The sequence below is a fragment of the Bactrocera oleae genome, chromosome 4 (genome assembly GCF_042242935.1).
Source record: "Bactrocera oleae isolate idBacOlea1 chromosome 4, idBacOlea1, whole genome shotgun sequence".
Taxonomy (NCBI): Eukaryota; Metazoa; Arthropoda; class Insecta; order Diptera; family Tephritidae; genus Bactrocera; species Bactrocera oleae.
Genome location: NC_091538.1, coordinates 4,676,172 through 4,698,618, shown reverse-complemented (window position 1 = coordinate 4,698,618; position 22,447 = coordinate 4,676,172). Strand labels below are relative to the sequence as shown.

At 35.3% G+C, this 22,447-nt stretch overlaps 2 protein-coding genes across 3 annotated transcripts in view; one reads left to right on the top strand and one right to left on the bottom strand.

Annotated features, from left to right (window-relative positions):
• Nucleotides 1–22,447, bottom strand: part of mwh (multiple wing hairs) — a 94,750-nt gene that overhangs the window by 43,154 nt on the left and 29,149 nt on the right. The window contains exon 1 of one of the 2 annotated variants that reach the window (XM_036374591.2): nucleotides 14,748–14,879. The exons of the other annotated variant lie outside the window; for it this stretch is intronic. The gene's annotated coding sequence lies outside the window, so the exon portion shown is untranslated. Of the gene's footprint in view, nucleotides 1–14,747; nucleotides 14,880–22,447 lie in introns of those variants that run through there. 2 annotated transcript variants of the gene reach the window in all.
• On the top strand, nucleotides 17,224–20,691 carry LOC118683144 (uncharacterized). Its single transcript, XM_036374593.2, has 3 exons — nucleotides 17,224–17,715; nucleotides 17,771–17,932; nucleotides 18,010–20,691. Exons 1-3 carry the CDS (start codon nucleotides 17,535–17,537, stop codon nucleotides 20,511–20,513), a joined length of 2,847 nt encoding a protein of 948 aa, XP_036230486.2. The 5' UTR covers nucleotides 17,224–17,534; the 3' UTR covers nucleotides 20,514–20,691.

Genomic DNA, 22,447 nt, shown 5'->3' with positions numbered 1-22,447 from the left:
TTTTTATTTCAATACTCATTGTGATAAATATTATCTATCGCTTTCATTGTTTCTATTTTTTTTCAGCTGGTAGCTCTAACCACACACATTCCATTTCTCTTTTGTGTGACACTGATTGAATTTATTGCCTACAATATTGATTGAGGATTGTTGAGGCTATAAGAGAATTTCAAATCTTACGAAATTAAGTGAACATCTTGACTATCTGAACTACGAGTATATGATATTTGCTAAGATATATTTATGAATACAGTAGATTGTAATAAATTCCCACTGGGCTTTTCTTAAACTTTTTCACGCTTTTACGTGAATACAAACTTGCTTGAAGAAAAAATGCATTACATATTTGCGCAAAAATTTTAAAAACTTTGTCGTGAAATTTAATGGCTTAAGTTTAGTAAGCTTTCGGGAGCTTTTGCTTTGTATTTTGAGTTAAAACAAAACCTCATTTTGACAAAATGGTTATTAGATTAAAACGAACTATATATCATGAAAAAAGCTTTTTTAAAGCTTTTTGTACTTTACACTGTCTAAACAAGCTTTTGTAAATATAACTTATTTTTGTCTCAATACATACTTTATATGCATAAGTAGAGAAAAGAGTTTAATTTTGGAAATAATTCCGGGGATCTTTAAAAGGAGAAACTTTAAAAGCTTACAAAAATTTCTCACATTTTATTGAAATAATTTAATTTAATTTGCGCTTAAAATTTTTCAAAAGCTTCAGAAAATTGCGGTAAAAAGTCTTATAGCATTCACTTGTCTCCAATGCCGTTGAGCTTTTCAGAAGACGAGTTTTAACATACCATTAAAAACTAAATATACCCAAAGCTTATACATTAAAAATATAATGATATCATTTTAATACAATTTTTGACCTAATAATGTTTATTTTCACAAAAATATATAATAGAGCGGAAAATGAAAAAGCTTTGTGTTTCAAAAATCGGCAAACCTTATATACCATATATAGAAGAGAAAATGTATTCTGTATGTGTTAAAAAAAGCTCAAAATTTACCAGCAAGTACCACCAAATATAGCTAAACTTTCCTAACTGTTCTAGCTTTACTAACTTAAAAAAACTGTTTCGTAATCCGTCTCTAGCAATGGAAGGTAATATGTTAACCGCTAAACCACATTTAACTTTGGCTTCACCCAATATGCAAACTTGCTATACCAAAAAATAAAAGAAATTTGTAATTAAACCAAAAATTTAAGCTGAGAACGTGACTTAAATAACGGTAATATAAAAACAAAGCTCACACATTATTACAACACTAACAAAATGACCAATTACATGAGCAAAAATCAACAAAAACTAAACCATGAGTTGGCAAAAAAATAAACAAAATCTTTAATTAACACCATTTTGAGACAACCAAAGGAATACACACACACATATATATATATTTAAATATTTTTTCTGCACGAAGAACAAAGTGTTCATTGTAGTGTTTGTGTAATGCTTGGCAACCTTGACGTTTGAGGTGGTTTCTTTTAGAAACGTTTTCACTTGTAGCCACAAGTATTTGTATTTTAATTAAGAAATACTTGAAAAAGCGCAAACACACGTACAAAGTTGAATATTGATTTATTTTACTTTATAGTTTAAAATAATAAACAAATTTCAGTATATACAAGCATGTAGTTATAAATATATACCGCTGGTGTTATATGTAGGTGTGCATGTTCTTTGTGTAAATAAATCACAAAATAAATGTACAATATTCTGACGAGTATATGCCAATCAATAACATCTGAAATACAACAAAACGATAATAAAAATCGAAAGCAAAAATCATGCAAAAAATTACAAAGAATATTGTACCTTTTGGTGGTTTCACAATCATACAAACATAAAATATAAATAAACATGAAACTACTAGAAGTAAATATCTATGTATACATGCACACGAGTATGTATACGAAAGCATAATGTAAGAGAAAAAGTCAGAATTGTGCAATGCGGAAAACCACAAAGAAACTTTTGATCAATTTTGCGAGCTTCTCACAGCAAGAAACTCAACTGGAAATTATAAGCTGAATGCGAATGTATTGTTCTAAATATAGCATTTATACTAACATAGTGTGTAGTTTGAAAATCCGTTTTTATTTACAGATAGAAATATATTTAGGAAAAAAATAAAAAATAATATTAGGTCAAGTAAAAAGTTCGTTTTTTATTGATTTTTCCAAAGATGATAACTTTGTGTACACTTGTCCGATTTAAGTCAAGGCTGCGTCCCTATTGGTAAAAAACTCGAAGAGCCAAAACACCGAACGAACTTTTTACTTGACCTAATATAATATCCAGAAATTCAGAAGTTAATCACCTGCCTGATACAAGAAAAAACCGTATTGTTACGAAACATAGCGTTTAAATTTAATTTTTTCTGTAAACAATACGCTAGTTACAATTCATCGATTTCTTGCTGGGTGTACACCCAGCTTCTACACGAGCGCCAAGTCAGTAAATACAATTACCACTAATCACGACGACATCAATGGACACTTGAAGAGCAATTGAAGTTTAGACAACAAATTGCATAATAGCAGAAAAGAAATAAAAATAGAAATAACAAAGAGCTTTTATATAAATACCAAAAATAGAAATAACAAAGAGTTATAATAAAATTATGTTAGGCGGAAAGATAACCAAAACTTAGGCAAATTTATTTGAGGACTAGTTTGTGGAATTAATTTTTTAACGCGCAACAAGTTGTTTAACACTTTTGCTATTGGAAAGCAGATAAATAAGGACAACAATGAGTATTAGGTATCTTTTTCAACGAAAAACCAAATTTAGGCAGTCATAACTGCAATTGTGTTGAATACCAGCCTAAAAGTTTTTGAGATCTGCAGAACATTAGAGTTAATGAAAAATTTTATAGATTATAAATATTTCGGGAAATTGACAGTTAAATGAGGTTAGGTTAAATCGTTGAACTCAAATGTTCCCAAAAATATATATATTATATATATTAGGGTGGAGCGAAAAAAAAATTTTTTTTGGGGGTAAAATTTGTAGATTTAAAAAAAAAAATTTTTTTGGCCAAAAGAAGAAAATTCTTTTCACCTAGAGGATTCAGTTCAAAACCGTCAAATTCGGTAATTTTTATATAAATGTGAAGAGTTCAAACCAAAATCAAAAATAATTTTTTCTTTTTCAAAAAAAATTTTAACTCGAAATTTACTTTAAAACTGAGTGCGCCGCACTTTTTTTTTGTCCAAAAATTTTCTTTTTTTATAATCTACAGATTTTACCCCAGGCTAATATATATATTGTGAAGCTCTCTCCATGCTAAAGTTAGTTACAGAGTAAAGCCGTTATTTTATTATACTTCCTAAATTAATACTGTGTATTTTAAGCACTTATTGAAAGAGCTTTTTGGGTCACAACCAAATCTAAGCTTGCCCAAGGAGCGCACAATTCATACGTCAAACTAATTTGAGTGTCGTTACAAGAGTTCGTGAACGAACATAACCATAACTGGCTTTTCCTAAAAATAAAATAAACGAAAAGTTAGCAAAAAACAGCTACGACAGCAACAAAAACCACCCTACAAACTGCAACCACCTAAAAACATGTCAATATGACAAGGTGAGGCCAATGATTGTCTCGATTATAAATGTGAGTAGTTTATTTTTGACAAACTACTGGTGCAAGTCTAAATACGGTAGTCGCACGCTTGCACCGAGCTGTTCAGAACAAGAGCAATAGCAAATAGACTAGCACACTTAACGCTTATAGACATATGAACTTATTCACTTAAGCGTGTACGTTGCACGGTGAGGCGACAGAAAGAGCTGTATACTTGTGAAAATTGCTACGCAAGCTACACACTTATAAGCCCACTTATGCAGGAGCATGTACTTATACGAATATATATAGAGTTATGTCGGTGCGCTTGTGCACCGATACTTAAGTATTTTGCGTGCGTGCTTGCGTGCCGTGGAGTTCAACCGCAAAAGGCATGCGAACTTCAGTTTACCACACCGTGTGCCGAAGCATTTGTAGTGGCAGTGGCCTTTTGTGGACCGCCAGCAAGCTAGTTTAATATTAATCATTTTATGGATTTTTCCTTTTTGTTTTTGCTTACCCTTTTTGTTGTTTTTGTAACACTGTGTCAATCCAAATGGCAACGGCACTCATGCAGTGCGTCGCCTTAGATTTGTTGAACCCACCAACGGTGTGGCGTGTCGCCCGACCGTTTGGTTGTCTGTTGGTGGCTCGAGCATGCCTCGAGGGCATTCGCTTGATTGGTGTTATGTATAAAGAATGACACATGCGCCGACGCACAATAATTTGCGGCTTTGTGTCAATTCACGTTTATTGCTGCGCTTAGTTCAAAGAGGTGGAAAAACATAAAAGAAAAGTACTAGGAAGTGCTGAGAATTTGGATAACAAGCTAGATAGAGCACCCGCTATGGAAACTTGTTAAATTGAATTGTATCGACGATGTAAGAACCTCGTATAGCTAAAAAGAAGAAAAAAACTGTCTGACCAGCAGCTATTTTAAATAATTAGGAATTGCAAAGATAGATGTCGTGTTTTAAAGAGCTTCTAGTGTGGCCTTTATAAAGTAATAGTCCAGTAGAACATAGTAACGGAGCTCTTAACCTACGTTAATATGTAACAGGAAGGTCGGAATGAGGTTTAAATCGGCGATTTATTTTTTAATTTAGTTTAATTCAATTCAAGTTAATTAAGTTGCGACCATTTCAAAGACATTGCTTAAAATATGATGCTAATTTTGGTATTGCCTAAAAGTTTTTCTAAAGGAAACACAAGTTAAAGATTACTAAGCGACATCTGTTATAACAATAGCACTAACACTGAGCTTTCATGCAAGCTTTCATACAGGTTTTTAGCTTTGCATTGTAAAAATAACAAACACATTAAGCTTTCATACATATTAGAGAGCTTTAAGCTTTCAGCATCGTTTTTACTAATTTAACATGAAGCTCTCACGCAAGCTTTCATAGCTACTAGAGAGCTTTGAGCTTTCAGCATTGCTTTTGCTTATATTACAATAAATTTTCACTCAAGCTTTTATACAAATTTGAGATCTTTACTGTAAGCTGCATTGTTCTTTTTAATAAAATACTGAAAAATGTTTTTTATAAAAATTTCTTTTATTTAAATACACTGATAAAATAACAAATAGTTGAGTAAGTAAGAGTTAATTAAAATTTATTGCACAATTTGGTATTCTGATAAACAAAGAAGTGAAAGTGTGAAATTTAAAAAGTGTTTCTTAACAAAAAATGTATTTTTAAACGAAAACATTCACAGAGTGTTTTTTTTTTGCAAAACTCTTTTTGCATATCTACAAAAATATTAAATATTATGTATATATTTCTACATTGCTTTATTTTTCAATATAATGCAAGCCATTTTTCACGCCCGCTTTGTGCCATTACCACTTTAACACTTTTTCAAAAAAATACAACACAATTTATCCATTATAAAAAGCAAAAGTGCCAAACATTTGCAGTTTATAAATAAAATGCAAATAGAAAAGAACGATTGTTTAGCTAAAAAGTAGTGAAAGTATTAGATTCTTTTAAAAAATATGCAAAATGCAAAAATAAAAACTTTTGAATAGAGATTTTGTTATTTTGTGGTATGTTAATTAATTAGCGCATATTTAATGGCACTTATAGGCAAGTATATGTATATATTTGGTTAAGTATGTGTGGCTTAAGCGTGAACAGTTTTCACGCATGAAATTCTATGAAAGCACTACAATATTTCATTGTTACTAAATTATTAGCTATACCATTAAACTAGTGATATTTGTTTTCTACGATTAAATAGCTTTACCACACATACATTTGTACAGAGGCTACATCTTTCCGCTTTGTTTAACTTTTAGAATTGAGAAAGCGTTAATGTTGCGCTTTGTTTTGGATTTTCAAATGAATGGCGTCTGCATTAATTAATTGTGATTTGCATTTTATTCTATAGAATGGCTGATGACATGGAGAAAGCCAACATTTCGCTACTAAGAAATACTAATATACAAACTCGGGAAAATAAAAATGTCACAAATGATATTTTACAGAATACAGCACCCCGAATGCATGTTAATAATCACGAATCTATAATATTTTCCAAGTTACGCGTATATTCTGCTCAATTCTGATTAGTTTGGATCAGGTTTCTATACATACATATATAGTCTTTGGATTCTTTACTAATTTATTTACGCCAAAATTTTTGAAATCATTGCGGTCATAGAAAAGCAAAATAAAAGCTACAAAAGCAGAAAAAACAAAAGTTAAACAATTCCTCCTCCGGGCACACTGTAGCTTGAAGATTATAGCCAACTAACGGCCAAACACCCCCACAGGGTAGGGCGTCAGAAGCATAATACCGAAAGTCCAAAAATCGCCCAAGCAGAACGCGCATTCACCTGGTGTGCAAAACAAGCAGGCAAGCAAAAGCTAAGTGGGCTGAAAAATAAAAGAAAAGGAAAAAACTAAAATCTAAAATCTAAATGTAGGCACTCAAACATTCAGAGGTGTAATTTTTATGAGCTGACCGCAAAGATTTCAAAGACAACAGGCACACTTCACGAGCGTTAGTAAAAAACACAGACATTTGCTAAGCGGCGAAGCAGTGAAATGAGGAGTTAAAATTTACGCTTACAAGAAATTTAGCGCGAGCGAAGGCGATTAGATGTAAATCTATATCTGCAACTGTATGTAAGTGTGTTTGTTAGCGCAGTGGAGGCAACATTAGCAACAAAACTATGGAAAATGCAAAGAAGAAATATTTAACTGCAGACCGGCAGCGGCAATCACACTGACTGCTTTAAAAGTAAGTGCTGACGGTTCGTTGATCGGCTGAGTTAGTGCGCATGCGCATGCGCAGCGGCAAACAGCAAGTTATATTAAATAGTCATTTACTAAAGGCAATAAAAAAAAACGAGTAGAAATAAAACTGAGAAAATTGATAGGCAAGCTGAGTTTGTAATCATAAATCTAGAAGAAGAAAGCACACGCAGTTAATGTTACGGTCTAATTTTAAAATTGCTAATATAATATATACTCGCGCTATATGCAGAAATGAGGTGAATTTGAGGTGAGACGTGCCTAAAGCGGCTAAGCGCTACATAGAAATTAGCTTAGCTGCTGAGATGACGCTGCAGTTGTGGTGACCGCAGGTCATCTGCGCGACGACCGACTGCAGAGACCGGCACGCTGTCATACTCATCGTGCTGGGGTCAATGGGTCGTATGCGCATACAATGGCGGCGGCACGAGGAGAAAAAGTAAAAAAAAGAACACAAATTGTGTGTATGAACGATATGTTATAGAAAGGAAAGTTATGTATGAAAAATTTTTATTTCGAGAAATTTTTCAAAATTGATAATTTGCTAGCCGGGAGTGTGTGAAGATTATAAAATCCATAGCAGATCTTCAAAACTACGAAAATACTCAAAATAGTTTCTGATTGTAGAAAGTTTCTTTTTCCACAATTTGTCTACTTCATACTGCCTTCTCCCACTATAATTTCCGTTAAGTTTTCCATGTACACACATATTCTATTTGGCCGACCGAAACCCGTAAACAAAAACAAAATGTGTGTGTAAACAAACTTTGTTTCGAATTCAATTGCGGTTGCACTAATTTGTTGCAACAACCACATAGTAATCCAACTGACACGTTCACAGCTAATTGAAGCGTTTAATGTGTCAGTATTTATTGTTGTAGTTGCTGTTACTGCTTTCGGTTTCGGTGTGCATAAAAATAAAACAAAATAAGCTACGAATGTACAATTTTGTGGCACCTAACGCGCTGTTGTTGTTGTTTTTTGTTGGTTGTTGGTTGGAAAGGTATACTTTTTGGTTAAAGAGCTAGACTTAATGGCGCCGTTTAGTGGTTTAAGTTTCTAATATTGAAAAAATACACTTGAGACTTTTCTGTGACGTCAGTCTAGCCACATTCCTAAGCGTAAGTCGTATAACTCAGCTGAGAATTACATACTCGTTAGCAAATACAAGCGAACTACCGAAATGCCGTAGAAGCTTGTTCATTACAAGTAAAAATGCATAATGACATGTTACTATTTCGAAGAGAAAATTTAAATTCCTTCAATTTTCAAAGGGTAGTCTACGAATTCTCTCGAGGATTATCTTCGACAATTTCTTAAATTTCGATAGTCCAACGATAGCTAAAATCAATACAGCACCGAGAAGTGTAAACAAACCTTGTAATACTAATAATATCCAACTCAAACTCGCAAACCTTAGTGCCATGTGCTTAAAAAATGAAAGAAGTTAAAAAAAAATTCGAGTGTATCACTCTGCCTAAATTTTTGAATATTTTAACTTTCATTGTTGCTGATATTAACGGTAAAATACATTTTCTGTCATAGCAATTTTTCCAAAACGCTCACAACAATAACAGCAGTATTTTACTACACACACACACAGATGGCAGCATCGACCGTTATATTAACATTTAGCATAAGCTCAGCTCAGCTGAGTGCCGTAAGCCAACAAGTCCCATTCAATCATCGTACACAAACTCACACACACTCACTCACAGACTCATTCACTCACAGACTCATTCACTCACTTCGCTCCACATAACTCAACACGCTTCCAAACAACTCAACGATAACTGCCCATCAGTCCATTTTCTCAACTTAATTGGCCATAATGTGTGTTTGAGCGTGTGTACTGACACCGTTGCACCGGTAAACACGCGCCGCAGCGACAGGAATGTGCATTTTAGTTTTCAAATTTATGAGTGCGAGTATTATTTAAAGTAATTCGAATCTACCTTGGCAATGACTTTTTATTGTGCATAAAGCATATGATTTGGGTGTTGCTGTTAACGCCCGGCACTCACCGCGCTGCAGTCAGTGTTCGCCCAGCCGCACGTTGCTTTCTTTAAGCGCTTGAATATGGTATGAATTTTTCAACTAGCCGCTGTTTATAGTTGTTGCTTTTTACTATTTCTATGCACTTAGTTATTTTACTGAATGAAGTTGAGCAGATAATTTATGGTATGATTTTATGTAGCACTAAAATTTTATTGCCAAGAAATTGTGTTAAGCTAAAGGAAGCTGAGAGTTGTTCGATTTTTATAGAAGCAGACATGTATGAGCATATACATATATATATATTTTTTTTGCACAATCAAGTACGTAGGATTTAGTATAACTTGTAGTGCAATTATTTTTACGGCTTTTCTTTGTCGGAAACACACGAAATCAGGTTTGTAAACCACCAACGCTGTTTATTGAATTTTTATTTTTAGGTTTAATCTGCAATTCATTCAAAGGTATAAAAAAATTGGATTTTTTTATGAGTATAGTCTAACCTATATATAATCTTACAAGACCCCAATTCTTAGACTTTTTTTACTTATTCCCCCTTAATAAAATGAGCAACACTTTTTTCCGATGCGAAAGTTTTTACCAATTCTCAAACAACAAGCTTCAATAAAAAAATAAAAGCAATTAGAAAATATCCATCAATTAAAATTATTGGAAATATTTAAAAAATTGAATGGAGTTAATTTGCTATGGAACCGTTTTCAATATTTGAATTTTATTTTAGTAATGTGGAATATAAATCACATTCATGATTTAGATAATCACCATTCCGGTATCTTGGATAAACATTATTAATTGAAATTAAGCCACTTAATTATTTTAACTTCTTGAAAACACTAAATTTCTAGAATGAGTTTAAGTTCCATGAAAGGTTCTTCTACAAAACTCAACTCGGGAACTTCGAGAAGCCAAAACCGGCGCCGTTGTTGCTCAGAGATTTCTGCGATTTCAAAATATTACTGTAAGGAAGCGCTTTATGAAACATGTGGGGTTATTTTCAAGTAACAGAAAGTGCATAACCTCCAAATAATGATAAGCTCCGACAAACACGCTCAGACGCGAACCAGAAATATGTAGAAATTTAATTGATTTGTGTAGGTACGTTTTTACAGCAAGGATTTTCTTGTGTTTTATAGGGTCACTACACGATAGTGTTACCCAAAATCATTTGTAAATACTTAGTACGAGATTTACAGTATAAGATAATTTCAAGTGCATGACCATGATCTAGAAAAATCGAAAGTAAGTGATATTGAAGTGAGAAAAGCGGATATTTCAACAAAGCTCTCTCCAACTAACGAAACTCTTTTCATAAAACTATACTCATGCCGATGCAAAGTTAAGTCTAAATCGCTGGCATTCATATTTTACGAAAAGTTTCACTCCCTACGCATTTTCTTCACCTTCTTTTTAGCATTATTTGCTTGCATACATACTGAATTTGTAATTTGCTTTTGAGCCACATATGTAATTGACTACAACTGAGTTCTTAATTGATGTTAATGACGCGCTGCCGAAAGCGTGTCATCAAGCGCAATTAAAAGCGACACCACAAAAGCAACAAGAAATAAGAGCAACAAAAGATATATTTAAGGCAGATATGTGCAAAAAAAAGTGTACAAAAACAATTATTGAAACCTTCACACTTAGATTTAATTGCTCACTATGGAAAGTTGGATTTGGGAGCAGGTTATAGTTTTTACTGCGACGACGCGTAAGTTACCTAGCGGTGACAACTAATAGCACAACAACAATAGTAAAGTTGGTAAATAATATTATCAACCAGCTGCATCATTAAGTCAGTAAGTTTTTTGAGCAAAACAACAACACTTAAGGAAGGAAGCTAACTAAATGGCACAGTTGCTGTCACAGCTGTTGAGTGCAGTAAATGATTTGATGAATACTATGTGCTGGTTGGATGAATGACTGATGGCTGGCTGTGGCTCGATTGCCACGATTTTACCGTTTAAACTGACAATTTGAAATTAGCGAAAATTATATTATTTATCACGAATTTCACCGAAATGTAGAAAGCAAATCACTTTATAAAAAGTGTAAGACACACAGTTGAAAGTGCGGGCGCGAAGGGAAGTTCTTTGGTCGAATGAAGAAAAATCTGCATACTATGCTTGAGCTAAATCTTTAAAATTTCAAGTGTTTAAACTCAAATCTTAACTGAGTCCAAACTCTTGCTGTTTAAATCGACATCAATCTTGGATGCTGACCATGAAGTTTGTAACAACCAGAAGGAAACATCGGAGACGCTATAAAATATATACACAAATGATCACAGCATGACGAACTAAGTCGATTTAATGATGTCCGGCTGTCTGTATATACACGAACTAGTCCCTCGGTTTTTGAGACATCGATCTGAAATTTTACATGTCTTTTTCTCCCCAAGAATCTGTCGGAACCGCCGATATCGGACCACTATAGCATAGAGCTGCAGCACATACTGAACGATCGGTATCAAGTATTTGTAAGGAATCTTTTGTCCTTGTGGAGGGTATTATAGCTTCGCTGCAACCGAAGTTAACGGTTTTCTTGTTTTGAAGTCAATTTATATTGTATGACCCAACAGAAATCGGATGTTTGAAAGATAACTGCCAGTACTATATTTGTGTCTAACAAAATGTAAGATATATAAAAGATCAACTTAAGGGGCTATAAGCGTTTTCTCAAAGTATACACTTTGGAAATTAATTCTTCCATACTTCAGAAAAATCTGATCAAAAGAGCCAATTCTGTATAACCTGATGTGTTTTTACCAGTCTTCAAGTCAGATATGCTACAATGATATTTTTTTTGAAACGCTGCTCTTCAACAAAACTCACGTCAAGCTGTTTTTTTATCTAGATCACACATCCGTGCCAATTCCTAGATAGCTTGGTGTGAGAAAAATCAATACATCCTTTGAGTATAACCTAAAAACTCCAGCAGCTTCAGCGAGAAACTTGCAAAACGTTGATAAATAGGACGCTGACATGCAAATGTTGGCAGAAAGACCAGCAAAATAAGTAGAAGAGAAGTGAGCGCCAAAAATGGAGCATCAATTAATGAGCGCTAAGCAATTGAGTGGCATGTGAGAAGGGGGAATGGAAGTGCAATTGCTCCAATTTCGGCCGCAACTGTCAAGTAAAGCACGAAGCAAGCTGCTGCAGACCACTTAAGTGTTTAGAACGTTGCTGGATTTACTGGTAAGCCGCTGCTGCTGATTGCCAGCTACCAGTTGCAACATAAATATTTGATTGTTGTTTTTATTTGTTTTGGAGCTGCAATTTTTAACTTCGCTTTGGTAGAGAATTTTCGGCTGACGAGAAAATTCAGGACACTAGTAGGCAATAAAATCACTTGTAAGCCGAAAGCTTCAGCATTAGAAGTCTGTCGGCAAAGATTTTTTGTTGCCAATTATTTGTGTTGTCAGTACCGCTGGTCAAATCCATGTGCAACAAGAGCATTTGGCCGAAAAAATTGGTGGCTTGGCATAGTTTACGCCAAAAAAAAAATGGGGCAAGCATGCTCGTTTACACTGTAATTTGTTGTTGCCAGTCGTGGCTGTCATTGTCACTGTCGCTGTCGCTGTTGCTGTTGCTATACTAACTAATGTTGTTGTTGTATTTATTCTAACAATTGGCTGCTGCCGTTCGATGGGCGTCGCACGCTCGTGGCGTTAGCAGCTTGCTGCTACTTCCAACGCTGCAACATCGATTGCTGTGCGGCTGTCGCTGCTGTGTTTGTTGCTGCTGCTGTTTCAGTTGTTGTTGTTGTTGCGCGTCTATTCAGAATTTATTGTTGCTATTAATGGCGCTGGTATGCCTTTCAGCATATTCTCAGTTTTGCTAAGGTGTATGTTGTTGTTGTTGTTTTTTTTGGATTCTGCTTCTTGTGCAATGTTCTAGCGCTGCTTTGACGGGCATTTGCTTGTATGTGTATTTAATATTTATGTATATGAATTTATGTATGCGGTAAGTGGAAATAAATTGCTTTACTCCACGGCTACTTTCAGAATTTTTTCGCTTCTTCTTTCTTATGCTGCGTCACAGCAAATCTTACAGCCAATCTGTTCGTCTTCATGTTGTGTATTTTTGTTGTTGCAAATGAAACTAATGCAATGCACCGTCGCGCAGTTAGTTAGTCAGCCGCGCATTATGTACGTATGTAAGTATATGTGTGTAACAGCTTTTTTTTCGTAATAAAAAAGTTGTACTCGTTTTACCGTTAGAATGCAGTGAATGCAACGACTAGGCCGGTTCCAAGCCAATCTACAGCCAAGTTGTACAAGAAGTGTGCAGCTCTTCGGCTTCTGCCTTCACTTCTGCGTATATCACATACATACATGCTTACATGTGCAAGTGTGTGTGTGTGTCGTGTGGCTTGCGGTGAATGTTTAGCTGCTGAGCGATTTTCCGTTTTTATTCAATAAATATATTAGCCCATATGAAACCATATATGCACGGTTGCATGTATATGTGTATTTATATACACACACATACATATATGTATATACAATATAGTAGCTCGGAAATGACAGCAGCATCCAGTGCATCGCGTAATCGATGACGAGATTTTTGATTACTGTTCTTGTTTTCCTGACTTTTCCGTCTTTTGCCACTAAGCAATTCTAATCAATTGCATGCATCAGCGCCAATACACATACATATACATATGTACATATATACCACATACACATATACAACTGTATATGTCTAGCTGGTAAGTGCATTCTCGAAATACACGTTTCACATTTCGCAGCGCTCGAGTTAGATAATTTCCGCAGGCTACAAAACTAACAAACATTCTCTCATTACTTTATTTCATCTTTTTTATTGTTTGCGCTGTCAATCGCATTTAATTGGTGAAAATGTGCAATGGGTATATAATCGAATGTGTTATAATACCTTATATTTTAATGGGTATATGTGTATATATGTATGTGTGTGTCAGCGTAATGGAGGTCAGCTCATCAAACGGCAGTCTGGGTATGCCAATTTACGCATCAAAGCGGTGCTGACCAGTTTTTACCTATTATATATATGATTTATGAAAACTAACGGGAACGGCATAAATCAATATCCGAAAGCATGCTTTACCTTTCACGAAAGGCTATAAAGCAAATTTACATAATATTATATATAAATATATAGTAATTAAATATTTGATGTGCGGTTTCGTTGACAGTTTAATAAATCGAATAGTAATCAGAATCGCTGAAACAAGAAGCATAAATGTAATAAAGTCTGCAGTAATGTCATACTCGACAACCACGTAGCTAACAGAGACTTTTTGTGTCACATACCGCCTTTCCAGATAAATCCCTGTAACATTTCCAAAAATGCGGCGCATATGTTCTCAGATTCAGAACCTTAATAAATAGGTTCTAAGAAAGAGTATTCCACGTACGATACAGCTCATTACTTCGCAAACTCTTTAAATTTAACAGATCTAGCACTCTTCTCTATCTATTCAAAACCAGCAAATTCTCGCCACCGAAGCAACATTTTTTTGTTTTAAAAACAAGAATCATGAAGAAAAATGGTCAAAAAACAGCGCTCTTAGTAAGTCTTGCGAAGCGACAATGGTCTTGCCTTAATATGACAGACAAGTCAAAGAACTCCCAAATGATCTTTAAGATTCTAAATTCAAGCTGAAATGGTTATGTTTGGTCTTCGTAAAAATTAACTCGCACTAAGCAGGAGTATGCTATGAAGTAAAATACCAACGACAAAATAACTCTGCCGTTTCGTTTGAGATCCACTTAAAATTTAAATTTTTATACGTTCTAAGCTGTCCAAGTGAGATTCCTGTTTGGATCAACTTCTTAACATAACAGTGTATTTAATCTATGTATGGTACTTTGTAAGAAAAAATTAATTCTAAAGCCTATAAATACCTTCACAAGCACGAAAAATAAATTTCTTGAAGACTATAACATCAGTTTGCCGATCTAGTGCTGAGTGTCCTTCTCGAATATTCCGGATATTAAATTGTAAGCGTTTATTAAAAATTTTTTTTTTGTCAAAGTAATTTTTAAAAAAATTTTTTTTAATATATTTTTAAATTATAATTTCACAATTTTTCGTTTTTACAAAGGAAATTATTTTCATTTTCGCACAACTCAGTTAGTTTCAAATAACCAATAATTTCTTTGTTTAAATTATTCGCATTGCTATATTCTATTTAAGAATTCACAATCATGTTTTGATTTTGAAATTTTTGGAATTTTTTAAGTATTCTTTGTAGGTTTCTAATATTTTCGTAATATCAATAAAATAGTTATTGCTTTGACATCAGCAGTTTGGAGCATTTTTCGCTTTTGTAACTTAGTAACCTTTATTTTTTGCAGCTAAGATTTTAATTTTTCTGCACAATTACTTTGCTTTATCATCGCCATGAGTGACCACAACATTGTAATACAGCGCTACAAAATTCAAGTACATTTCAACAATATGAAAAAAAAATGTTTCTTAGTTCGAGGAAATCAGAAATTTTCCAAGAAGACAACAGTTTCTCAAACATAAACACATAAAATATTGAACAAAAATTGTAGAACCGACTTAAGCGCAAAACACGTATCACTCGAAACGCCGCAAAAACACAACTGAAAAGCATGCAGCGCCAACATATCAAACTTGGCTTAGATCAGTTAGCCAGAACACCAAGCAAGTTGCCGCTCACTTGTCGTTTGTTTATGTTTTCATGTCGTCGTCGTATTAGCGAATCAGCGGCTCAATTTGGCACTACAACAAGTTCTCACTCTCAAATTCATGCGCTCTCGCTAACACCTGTATTTTGGTACACTCACAACGGTATGTTGTCTCCGCCACACCTGCGCTCAGCTTGATCACTAGCTGGCTAACAAAAGTAAATACTGTGCAACCGCTTGAAGTAAACAGCGACTTAGTGGGCACAAAAACCCGCCGGCTTTATTTCGTAAAACTACGACACTCGCCAGCGCTCAACCGCGCTCACTTATACTCTCACCAGCTCTAACACCTGTCGCATGTCATTTTACTTAATTCAATACGAATATTTTTTGCTTTCGTAAATGAGCACAAACACGGATTGGGGTAACTCAGCCAAAGTGAGTTGGTTGAAAATTTGTTAGCGAGAGTGTGTATAATTGACGAGCGCAGTAAGCGTGCAAATATCAACAGTGACGCTATTATGTCAAGTTAAAAATGTCACATGATGTGCTTATGATGTGCGGTGGATCTGCTTAAATGCTGAGTGACAGACATGAGGAAGAGTTGGTTTTATTTTATTGAGGTTGGTCGGGGTTTAAGCGAAATTTTTGAAGAATTAAGGTGAATATTAATTGAAATAATTTAAAATATATGTATGTAGTATGCAAAATGTATAAAATTGTTTTGGCAAATAACCAAATACTTTCACAGTCACTTTGGGACCATTTCTATATGAAGTGCAGAACTTTCTTTGATATTTGATTTGATTAATAAAATAGTCTATTGTATAATCGTCGAACCTTTCCTCAGGAAAGATACATATATTCATATTTTCTAGCAGAGCATGCAGTAATTGGCAATAATAACTAAACAAGTTTTCAGAAAACATTCAGGTGCTTATACTATGCTGATTCCTATGAAGCTATCGTGAATAAATATTATGTATATACATTGTATATTATGTCTTCAAGTAGACTGTCCTACGAAAACATCGGAAACTGATAGAGAGACTTTTAAATTTTGAACTGTGGGATTCCTTATGATTATTATTCTATGAAAACAATATCATAAGAATTGAGCAGCTGCAACGTCTGTTTACTTTTTGAAGTAATATCAGTGCTTCTACATTTCAGTTTAATTTATCATCGTCGAAGCTCCACTAGATGCTCGAACACTTTACAAGATATATTGTACATAAGTGTCTCAAATATATGATCGTATAACTCTATAAGTACAAATACTCGTAGAGATATAAAAAAAAATATATCAAAATTTAAAAACAAATATTTGCAATGATTTAATTACCCACGTTCAACAATTATCAAATACATACATAATTATCATAATACCAACTTGTCATTCACCTATATTTATTAGCAAGTGATTAAATAATTAACAAGCTATTAACAACAAAGTGTTGACATTGAAATGTCAAATATAAGCGAGCAAAAATGGCAAAAGCAAAGAGTGATAATGATTTTTCGATGAAAATATGAATGAAATACATTACAACATATGAACATACATATATATTTTGCTATGCAAAATAGTGCACTACCGATAGCTACAACTGATTCACCACTTTCGCATTAAAAAAGTATTATCAACAACTGATAATTTTACTAAGCGAGTACGAGTATTCTACAATTTTCTACTATGATTGAAGCAAGTGGTGCGTTGCGATTTTTTTCTCCTTAATGTGTCTAGTGGCACGTAGTTGCAGCAGCTGATCAGCGTACAAATATGCACAATACCGTTAAGAGTGGAGACTGCAGTTATTGGCACACATATTTGGGCAAAACTTCATTGCTTTAGCAAAATGGTGGTCAGATTGTTTAATTGCACAAGAAGCACATAGAATGATAACTAAGTTGGAGAAAAAGTAAAAAATGTTGTGCTTCACTTAATTGCATCATGAGTATATAAGGCATGCGACCTTCAATTTGGCAGCATAATACAACAAACGTTTCAGCAGTTGATCAATAGATCCAAAAATGTGGCGCTTACTTTTATTTAGCATCCTAGTTGCAACCACACATAGCGCGCTCGATACACCACTCTGCCCAGATGGTGGTGAGCCGGTGTGTGCGAAGAGTGGTTTCGAGTTCATTTACTTCGAGAACGAATGTAAACTGAATGTTTTTAGCTATAAAGAGCTTTTTGCTGGCCGACCAAGTGAGTATTGCTTCTTAACGAATTTTGAGAGTTTTAATTAAAAATTTCACCTTAGGTCCAACTAGAGTTTCGCTTGTGGAATGCTTCTCAAATTGCGCTGGAATCGTATGTCCAGCGATATTCCAGCCAGTTTGCGCGCAGCAAGTGCCAACGGGAACCGTGCAGACCGTGTCTAATGCCTGCCTAGTGAATCAGTTGATTTGTCAGACGAGACAACGTAAGCGGCAAAAATTCCTAATATACTAACCGAAATAAGTTTGCTAATATTAATATTTTTCTTCGATAATTTTTCAGAATGGGTAATCATCGCCAATGGTGCATGCCCGGAAACTGCAGAACCTAAACAGAGCTACTTTGCACCTCTTGACATTTATGCTGTGCGACCATTAGCTTCTTACTCGCCAGCACCTGCTCCGGCACCAGCACCTGCTCTGGCACCGGCCCCTCTACCAAGTTACGAGCCTAAAGCGACATATGAACCAACGGCAGCGCCAGCAGCAACAAATTATCTATCACAAGCACCAGCAGTACCCGTTGAACCCGTCCAGGCCACAAGCTATAACGATCCGACACCTCAAGCTTGTGCTGCTGATTACTCTGCTTTGGCACCAGAACCAATTCCTTCAGGTTCTTACGCTGCACCAGCGCAAGGCTCTTATACCGCACAGAGCCAAACTTTAACAACTAGTCCGTCACCTTACTCACCACCAGCGTTGCCTGACTCTTATGTATCAACAGCAAATCAAAGTCCATCACCCGGCGAAAATTCTTATTTAGCTACCGGTGTAGATCCTGCTCCATTTGCTTATCCATCTTCTGATTATGTTGCGTCTCTGGAACCTGTGCCACCGCCAGGAACTTGTCAAGCTTCTTACAGTCAAGAACCAACACAAGGATATGCTTCAATACTTGCAGTAGATTCTTATCTTGCTCCATCTCCTGTAGTATCTTCATCGAATTACGCAGCATCTGCGCCAGCTTCCGCCTCTGCTGTTTACGATCTTGCTTCATTACCTTACTCTACATCCGAAGCTGCTTCTGCTCCAGCACCACCCACATATCAGGACTCCTATCAACAATCTCCATCTGCCTATGGATCACCTGCACCCAATCCAACGGCTTATACTGCACTAGCTCCAGCACTAGCCCAACCCACTTACGACCCTGTTCCATTAACTTACTCTAAACCCGAAGATGTTTCTGCATCAGCACCAGCGCAACCCACTTACGATCCTGCTTCAGTACCACCAACATATCAGGACTCCTATCAACAATCTCCATCTGCCTATGGATCACCTGCACCCAATCCAACGGCTTATACTGCACTAGCCCAACCCACTTACGACCCTGTTTCATTAACTTACTCTAAATCCGAAGATGTTTCTGCATCAGCACCAGCCCAACCCACTTACGATCCTGCTCCAGTACCACCAACATATCAGGACTCCTATCAACAATCTCCATCTGCCTATGGATCACCTGCACGCAATCCAACGGCTTATACTGCACTAGCACCAGCCCCAGCCACTTATGATCCTGCTTCATTACCTTGTTCTACATCCGAAGCTGATTTGGCACCGGCGCCACCACCATATCAGGACTCCTATCAACAATCTTCATCTGCCTATGGATCACCTGCACGCAATCCAACGGCTTATACTGCACTAGCACCAGCCCCAGCCACTTATGATCCTGCTCCATTACCTTGTTCTACATCCGAAGCTGATCTTGCACCGGCGCCACCACCATATCAGGATTCCTATCAACAATCTTCTTCTGCTTATTCATTATCTGCACCGAGTCAAACGGCTTACTCTGCATTAGCTCCAGCACCAGCCCAACCCACTTATGATCCTGCTCCATTACCTTACTCTACAGCCGAAGCTGTTTCTGCTCCAGCACCACCCACATATCAGAACTCCTATCAACAATCTTCATCTGCCTATGGATCACCTTCACCCAATCCAACGGCTTATCCTGCACCAGCGCCAGCTTCAGCTAATTACGAATCAGCTCCACTACCTTGCTCTACATCCGAAATTGCTCCTGCCCTGGCGCCATCACCATATCAAGAACCCTCTCAACAATATCCAGCTACATATGCCTCACCTGCACTGAATCCAATGGCTTATCCTGCACCAGCACCGGGACCTATTTCAGCTTCTTATGAAAACTCGATTCAACATATAGTAGAAACTCCATCGTCTTGCTCATCATCGGGTCAATACACCGCGCCTTCAGCTGACCAAGCCACACATACCGCACCCAGTCAATCAGCATATCCAGATGATTCCTATAGTGAACCAACACCAGCTCCATCCCCTTGCTCAGCCCCTGATCAATATACCGCACCAGAACCAAATCCTTACGTGTCTAACCAAAATTATGTACCAGCTCCCAATTCTTACACCTATCCTAATCCAGGTCAATATCATGTCCCAGCCACAGATCTAAGTGCATACTCTGCTCCTACTTTAACATCATCGCCATCAATAAGTGCCTACACTGCGCAATATCCGATACCTGCTCCTGCATCAAATCCCGCTAATTACTCGCCTGCTCCAATGCCCACATCATCAAATCCGGCGCAATCTGCTCCTTGGTGGCCTTCGACTTTTGTAGCTCCACAAGATATTTCGGAGGCATATCCAGCAGATATCGCTGCTTTAATTTCGAAATGGATTGATAGTAACCCCCTGATTTTAAAGAATGGCTTACAATCTATTGCTCCCTTTTATTATCAGCCTACTTATACACTCATCGAATATAGGAATTCGAAAGGTCCACGTTCATATTAAAAGATGACTTAAGGAGTAAACTGAAGTTTCGGCTTAATTAATTTTGAATGTGATTCTTGTATGAGTGTATGCATTTAGCTGTAAGACTTCCCGACCCATTGAATTTGTATATACATACCTATAATAGTTATTCCTTAAATATATAGAAATGTTAATAAAGTTAAATTTGAAAACAAAATTTGAAGCAGTTTTTTTTCAATTGGAAATTCTTACTTTTTAACATTTATTATAGATACGGGAACCTCCGTAAATTCTAATAGACATAAGAAAAAAGCTATAATACTCTTCACAAAAGCAAAGGTTCCAAACAAGCACCTGATTCCAATCGTGCAGTTTGTATGGCAGCTATAAGCTATAGTAATCTGATCTGAACAATTTCTTCGCAGATTACATTATTGCCTTAGCAAATAACTGATGCCAAATTTCGTGAAGATACCTCGTCAAATGAAAGAGTTTTTCATACAAGCACTTCATTCCGATTGTTTAGTTTGTATGACAGCTATATGCTATAGTGGACCGATAGCGGTCGTTCTGACAAATTAGCAGCTCTTAGTGAGAAACGTAGAATAACAAATGTAGATATCTACTCAATTTCAATACAAATCTATAAGCCTGAACTCATTTCATCAACAGAGCTTAATCTTAAGACAGGTTTAAATGGAAAACTATACCTATAGTTGATTGGTGTGAAATGACATTTTCCCTGATCCCTGATTTTAATATATGTTACCACTTTCGGTTTTCGGAAAATTAAATACGTAATTGTGTTTCAATGTCAGCCCGATGAGATTTCAGAAAATTGTCTATCACTATAACTACTGCTTAAAAAATTTATTGAGCGATCGAAATAGAAATTGTAGCTAAGAAATGGTTAAAGTTTCTGGGTTGGAGTTATTATTATGAATTATAATACATTAAATTAAATAAAGTCAACATTTTAAGTATAAGATTGTTTTTGTAGAAGAGTGAAAGGATGCAGATTTTGCCATCTCATCAAGATTCTCTGAATTCCCAACATGATTATGTAATATCTATGTATCTATGTAATAATAAGATATAGTCTTTTCTTTCTGGAATTGGAGGTCTTAGAAAACTAGGTTAACGAAAAGTGATGTTTTGAAATAATAAATCTTGGATAACAAGTACTAAAATTTCTTTATTTCTGAAAAAGCACTATATGGCTTATACATATAGTGCTTTTAGGCCTTGGCCGAACTAAATGGCAAAAAAACCAATAATGAACCTATAATTGATAGATAGGTATAAATTTAGGGTAATTTTTCTTATCAATTGATGAAAATATTGTACAAATTTGACGTATCTTCATGATTTTACGATACAAATAAAGGTACGAAGAAATTTTAAGTCGTCTATACCAGGGTTGCAAATAATACATTAAAAAATTAATTGAATTTAAATTTTTTTTATTTTCTAACACCATATAGAGTATAAAAAATACAAATTTTTATCCCTCGGATCTACCGGATCAAAAAACTAAATAAATAAAACCGGATTAATAAATAAAAAAAAATTTTTAATCCTAAACTGCCGGATTTTAATCTCAAGTATTTAATAAATTTAAGGATTCAAAAATTAAAATCTGATTTCTAATCCCAACATCGGGATTAAAAAATAAAAATTCATTTCATTTTTGAATCAAAATTTTTGAATTAATAAATTCGCAAATCTGGTCTACACAGGCTTAATGGATTTTTTAAAAAAAACTCTTGAGAGGTGTCTGCTGCCAGAGGCATATTCAATGATGATTTACATAAGTATACCTATAATATTATCATATGACTTACCATTTCAGTTGTGGTAATTAAAAATATGGATTTCAGAGTGAAATGGTCGGACATTTCGTGCACTCACCTGAAAATAAACAAAATAAAATATATATTTTATTTGTAATTACTATTTGAACAAACACGTTT

Bases quoted from the DNA above. Each gene is read 5' to 3' on its own strand.
- LOC118683144 (XM_036374593.2), top strand. From the start codon at position 17,535: ATGTGGCGCTTACTTTTATTTAGCATCCTAGTTGCAACCACACATAGC. The intron at 17,716-17,770 runs GTGAGTATTGCT...ATTTCACCTTAG, and splicing joins GCTTTTTGCTGGCCGACCAA to GTCCAACTAGAGTTTCGCTT. The intron at 17,933-18,009 runs GTAAGCGGCAAA...ATAATTTTTCAG, and splicing joins GATTTGTCAGACGAGACAAC to AATGGGTAATCATCGCCAAT.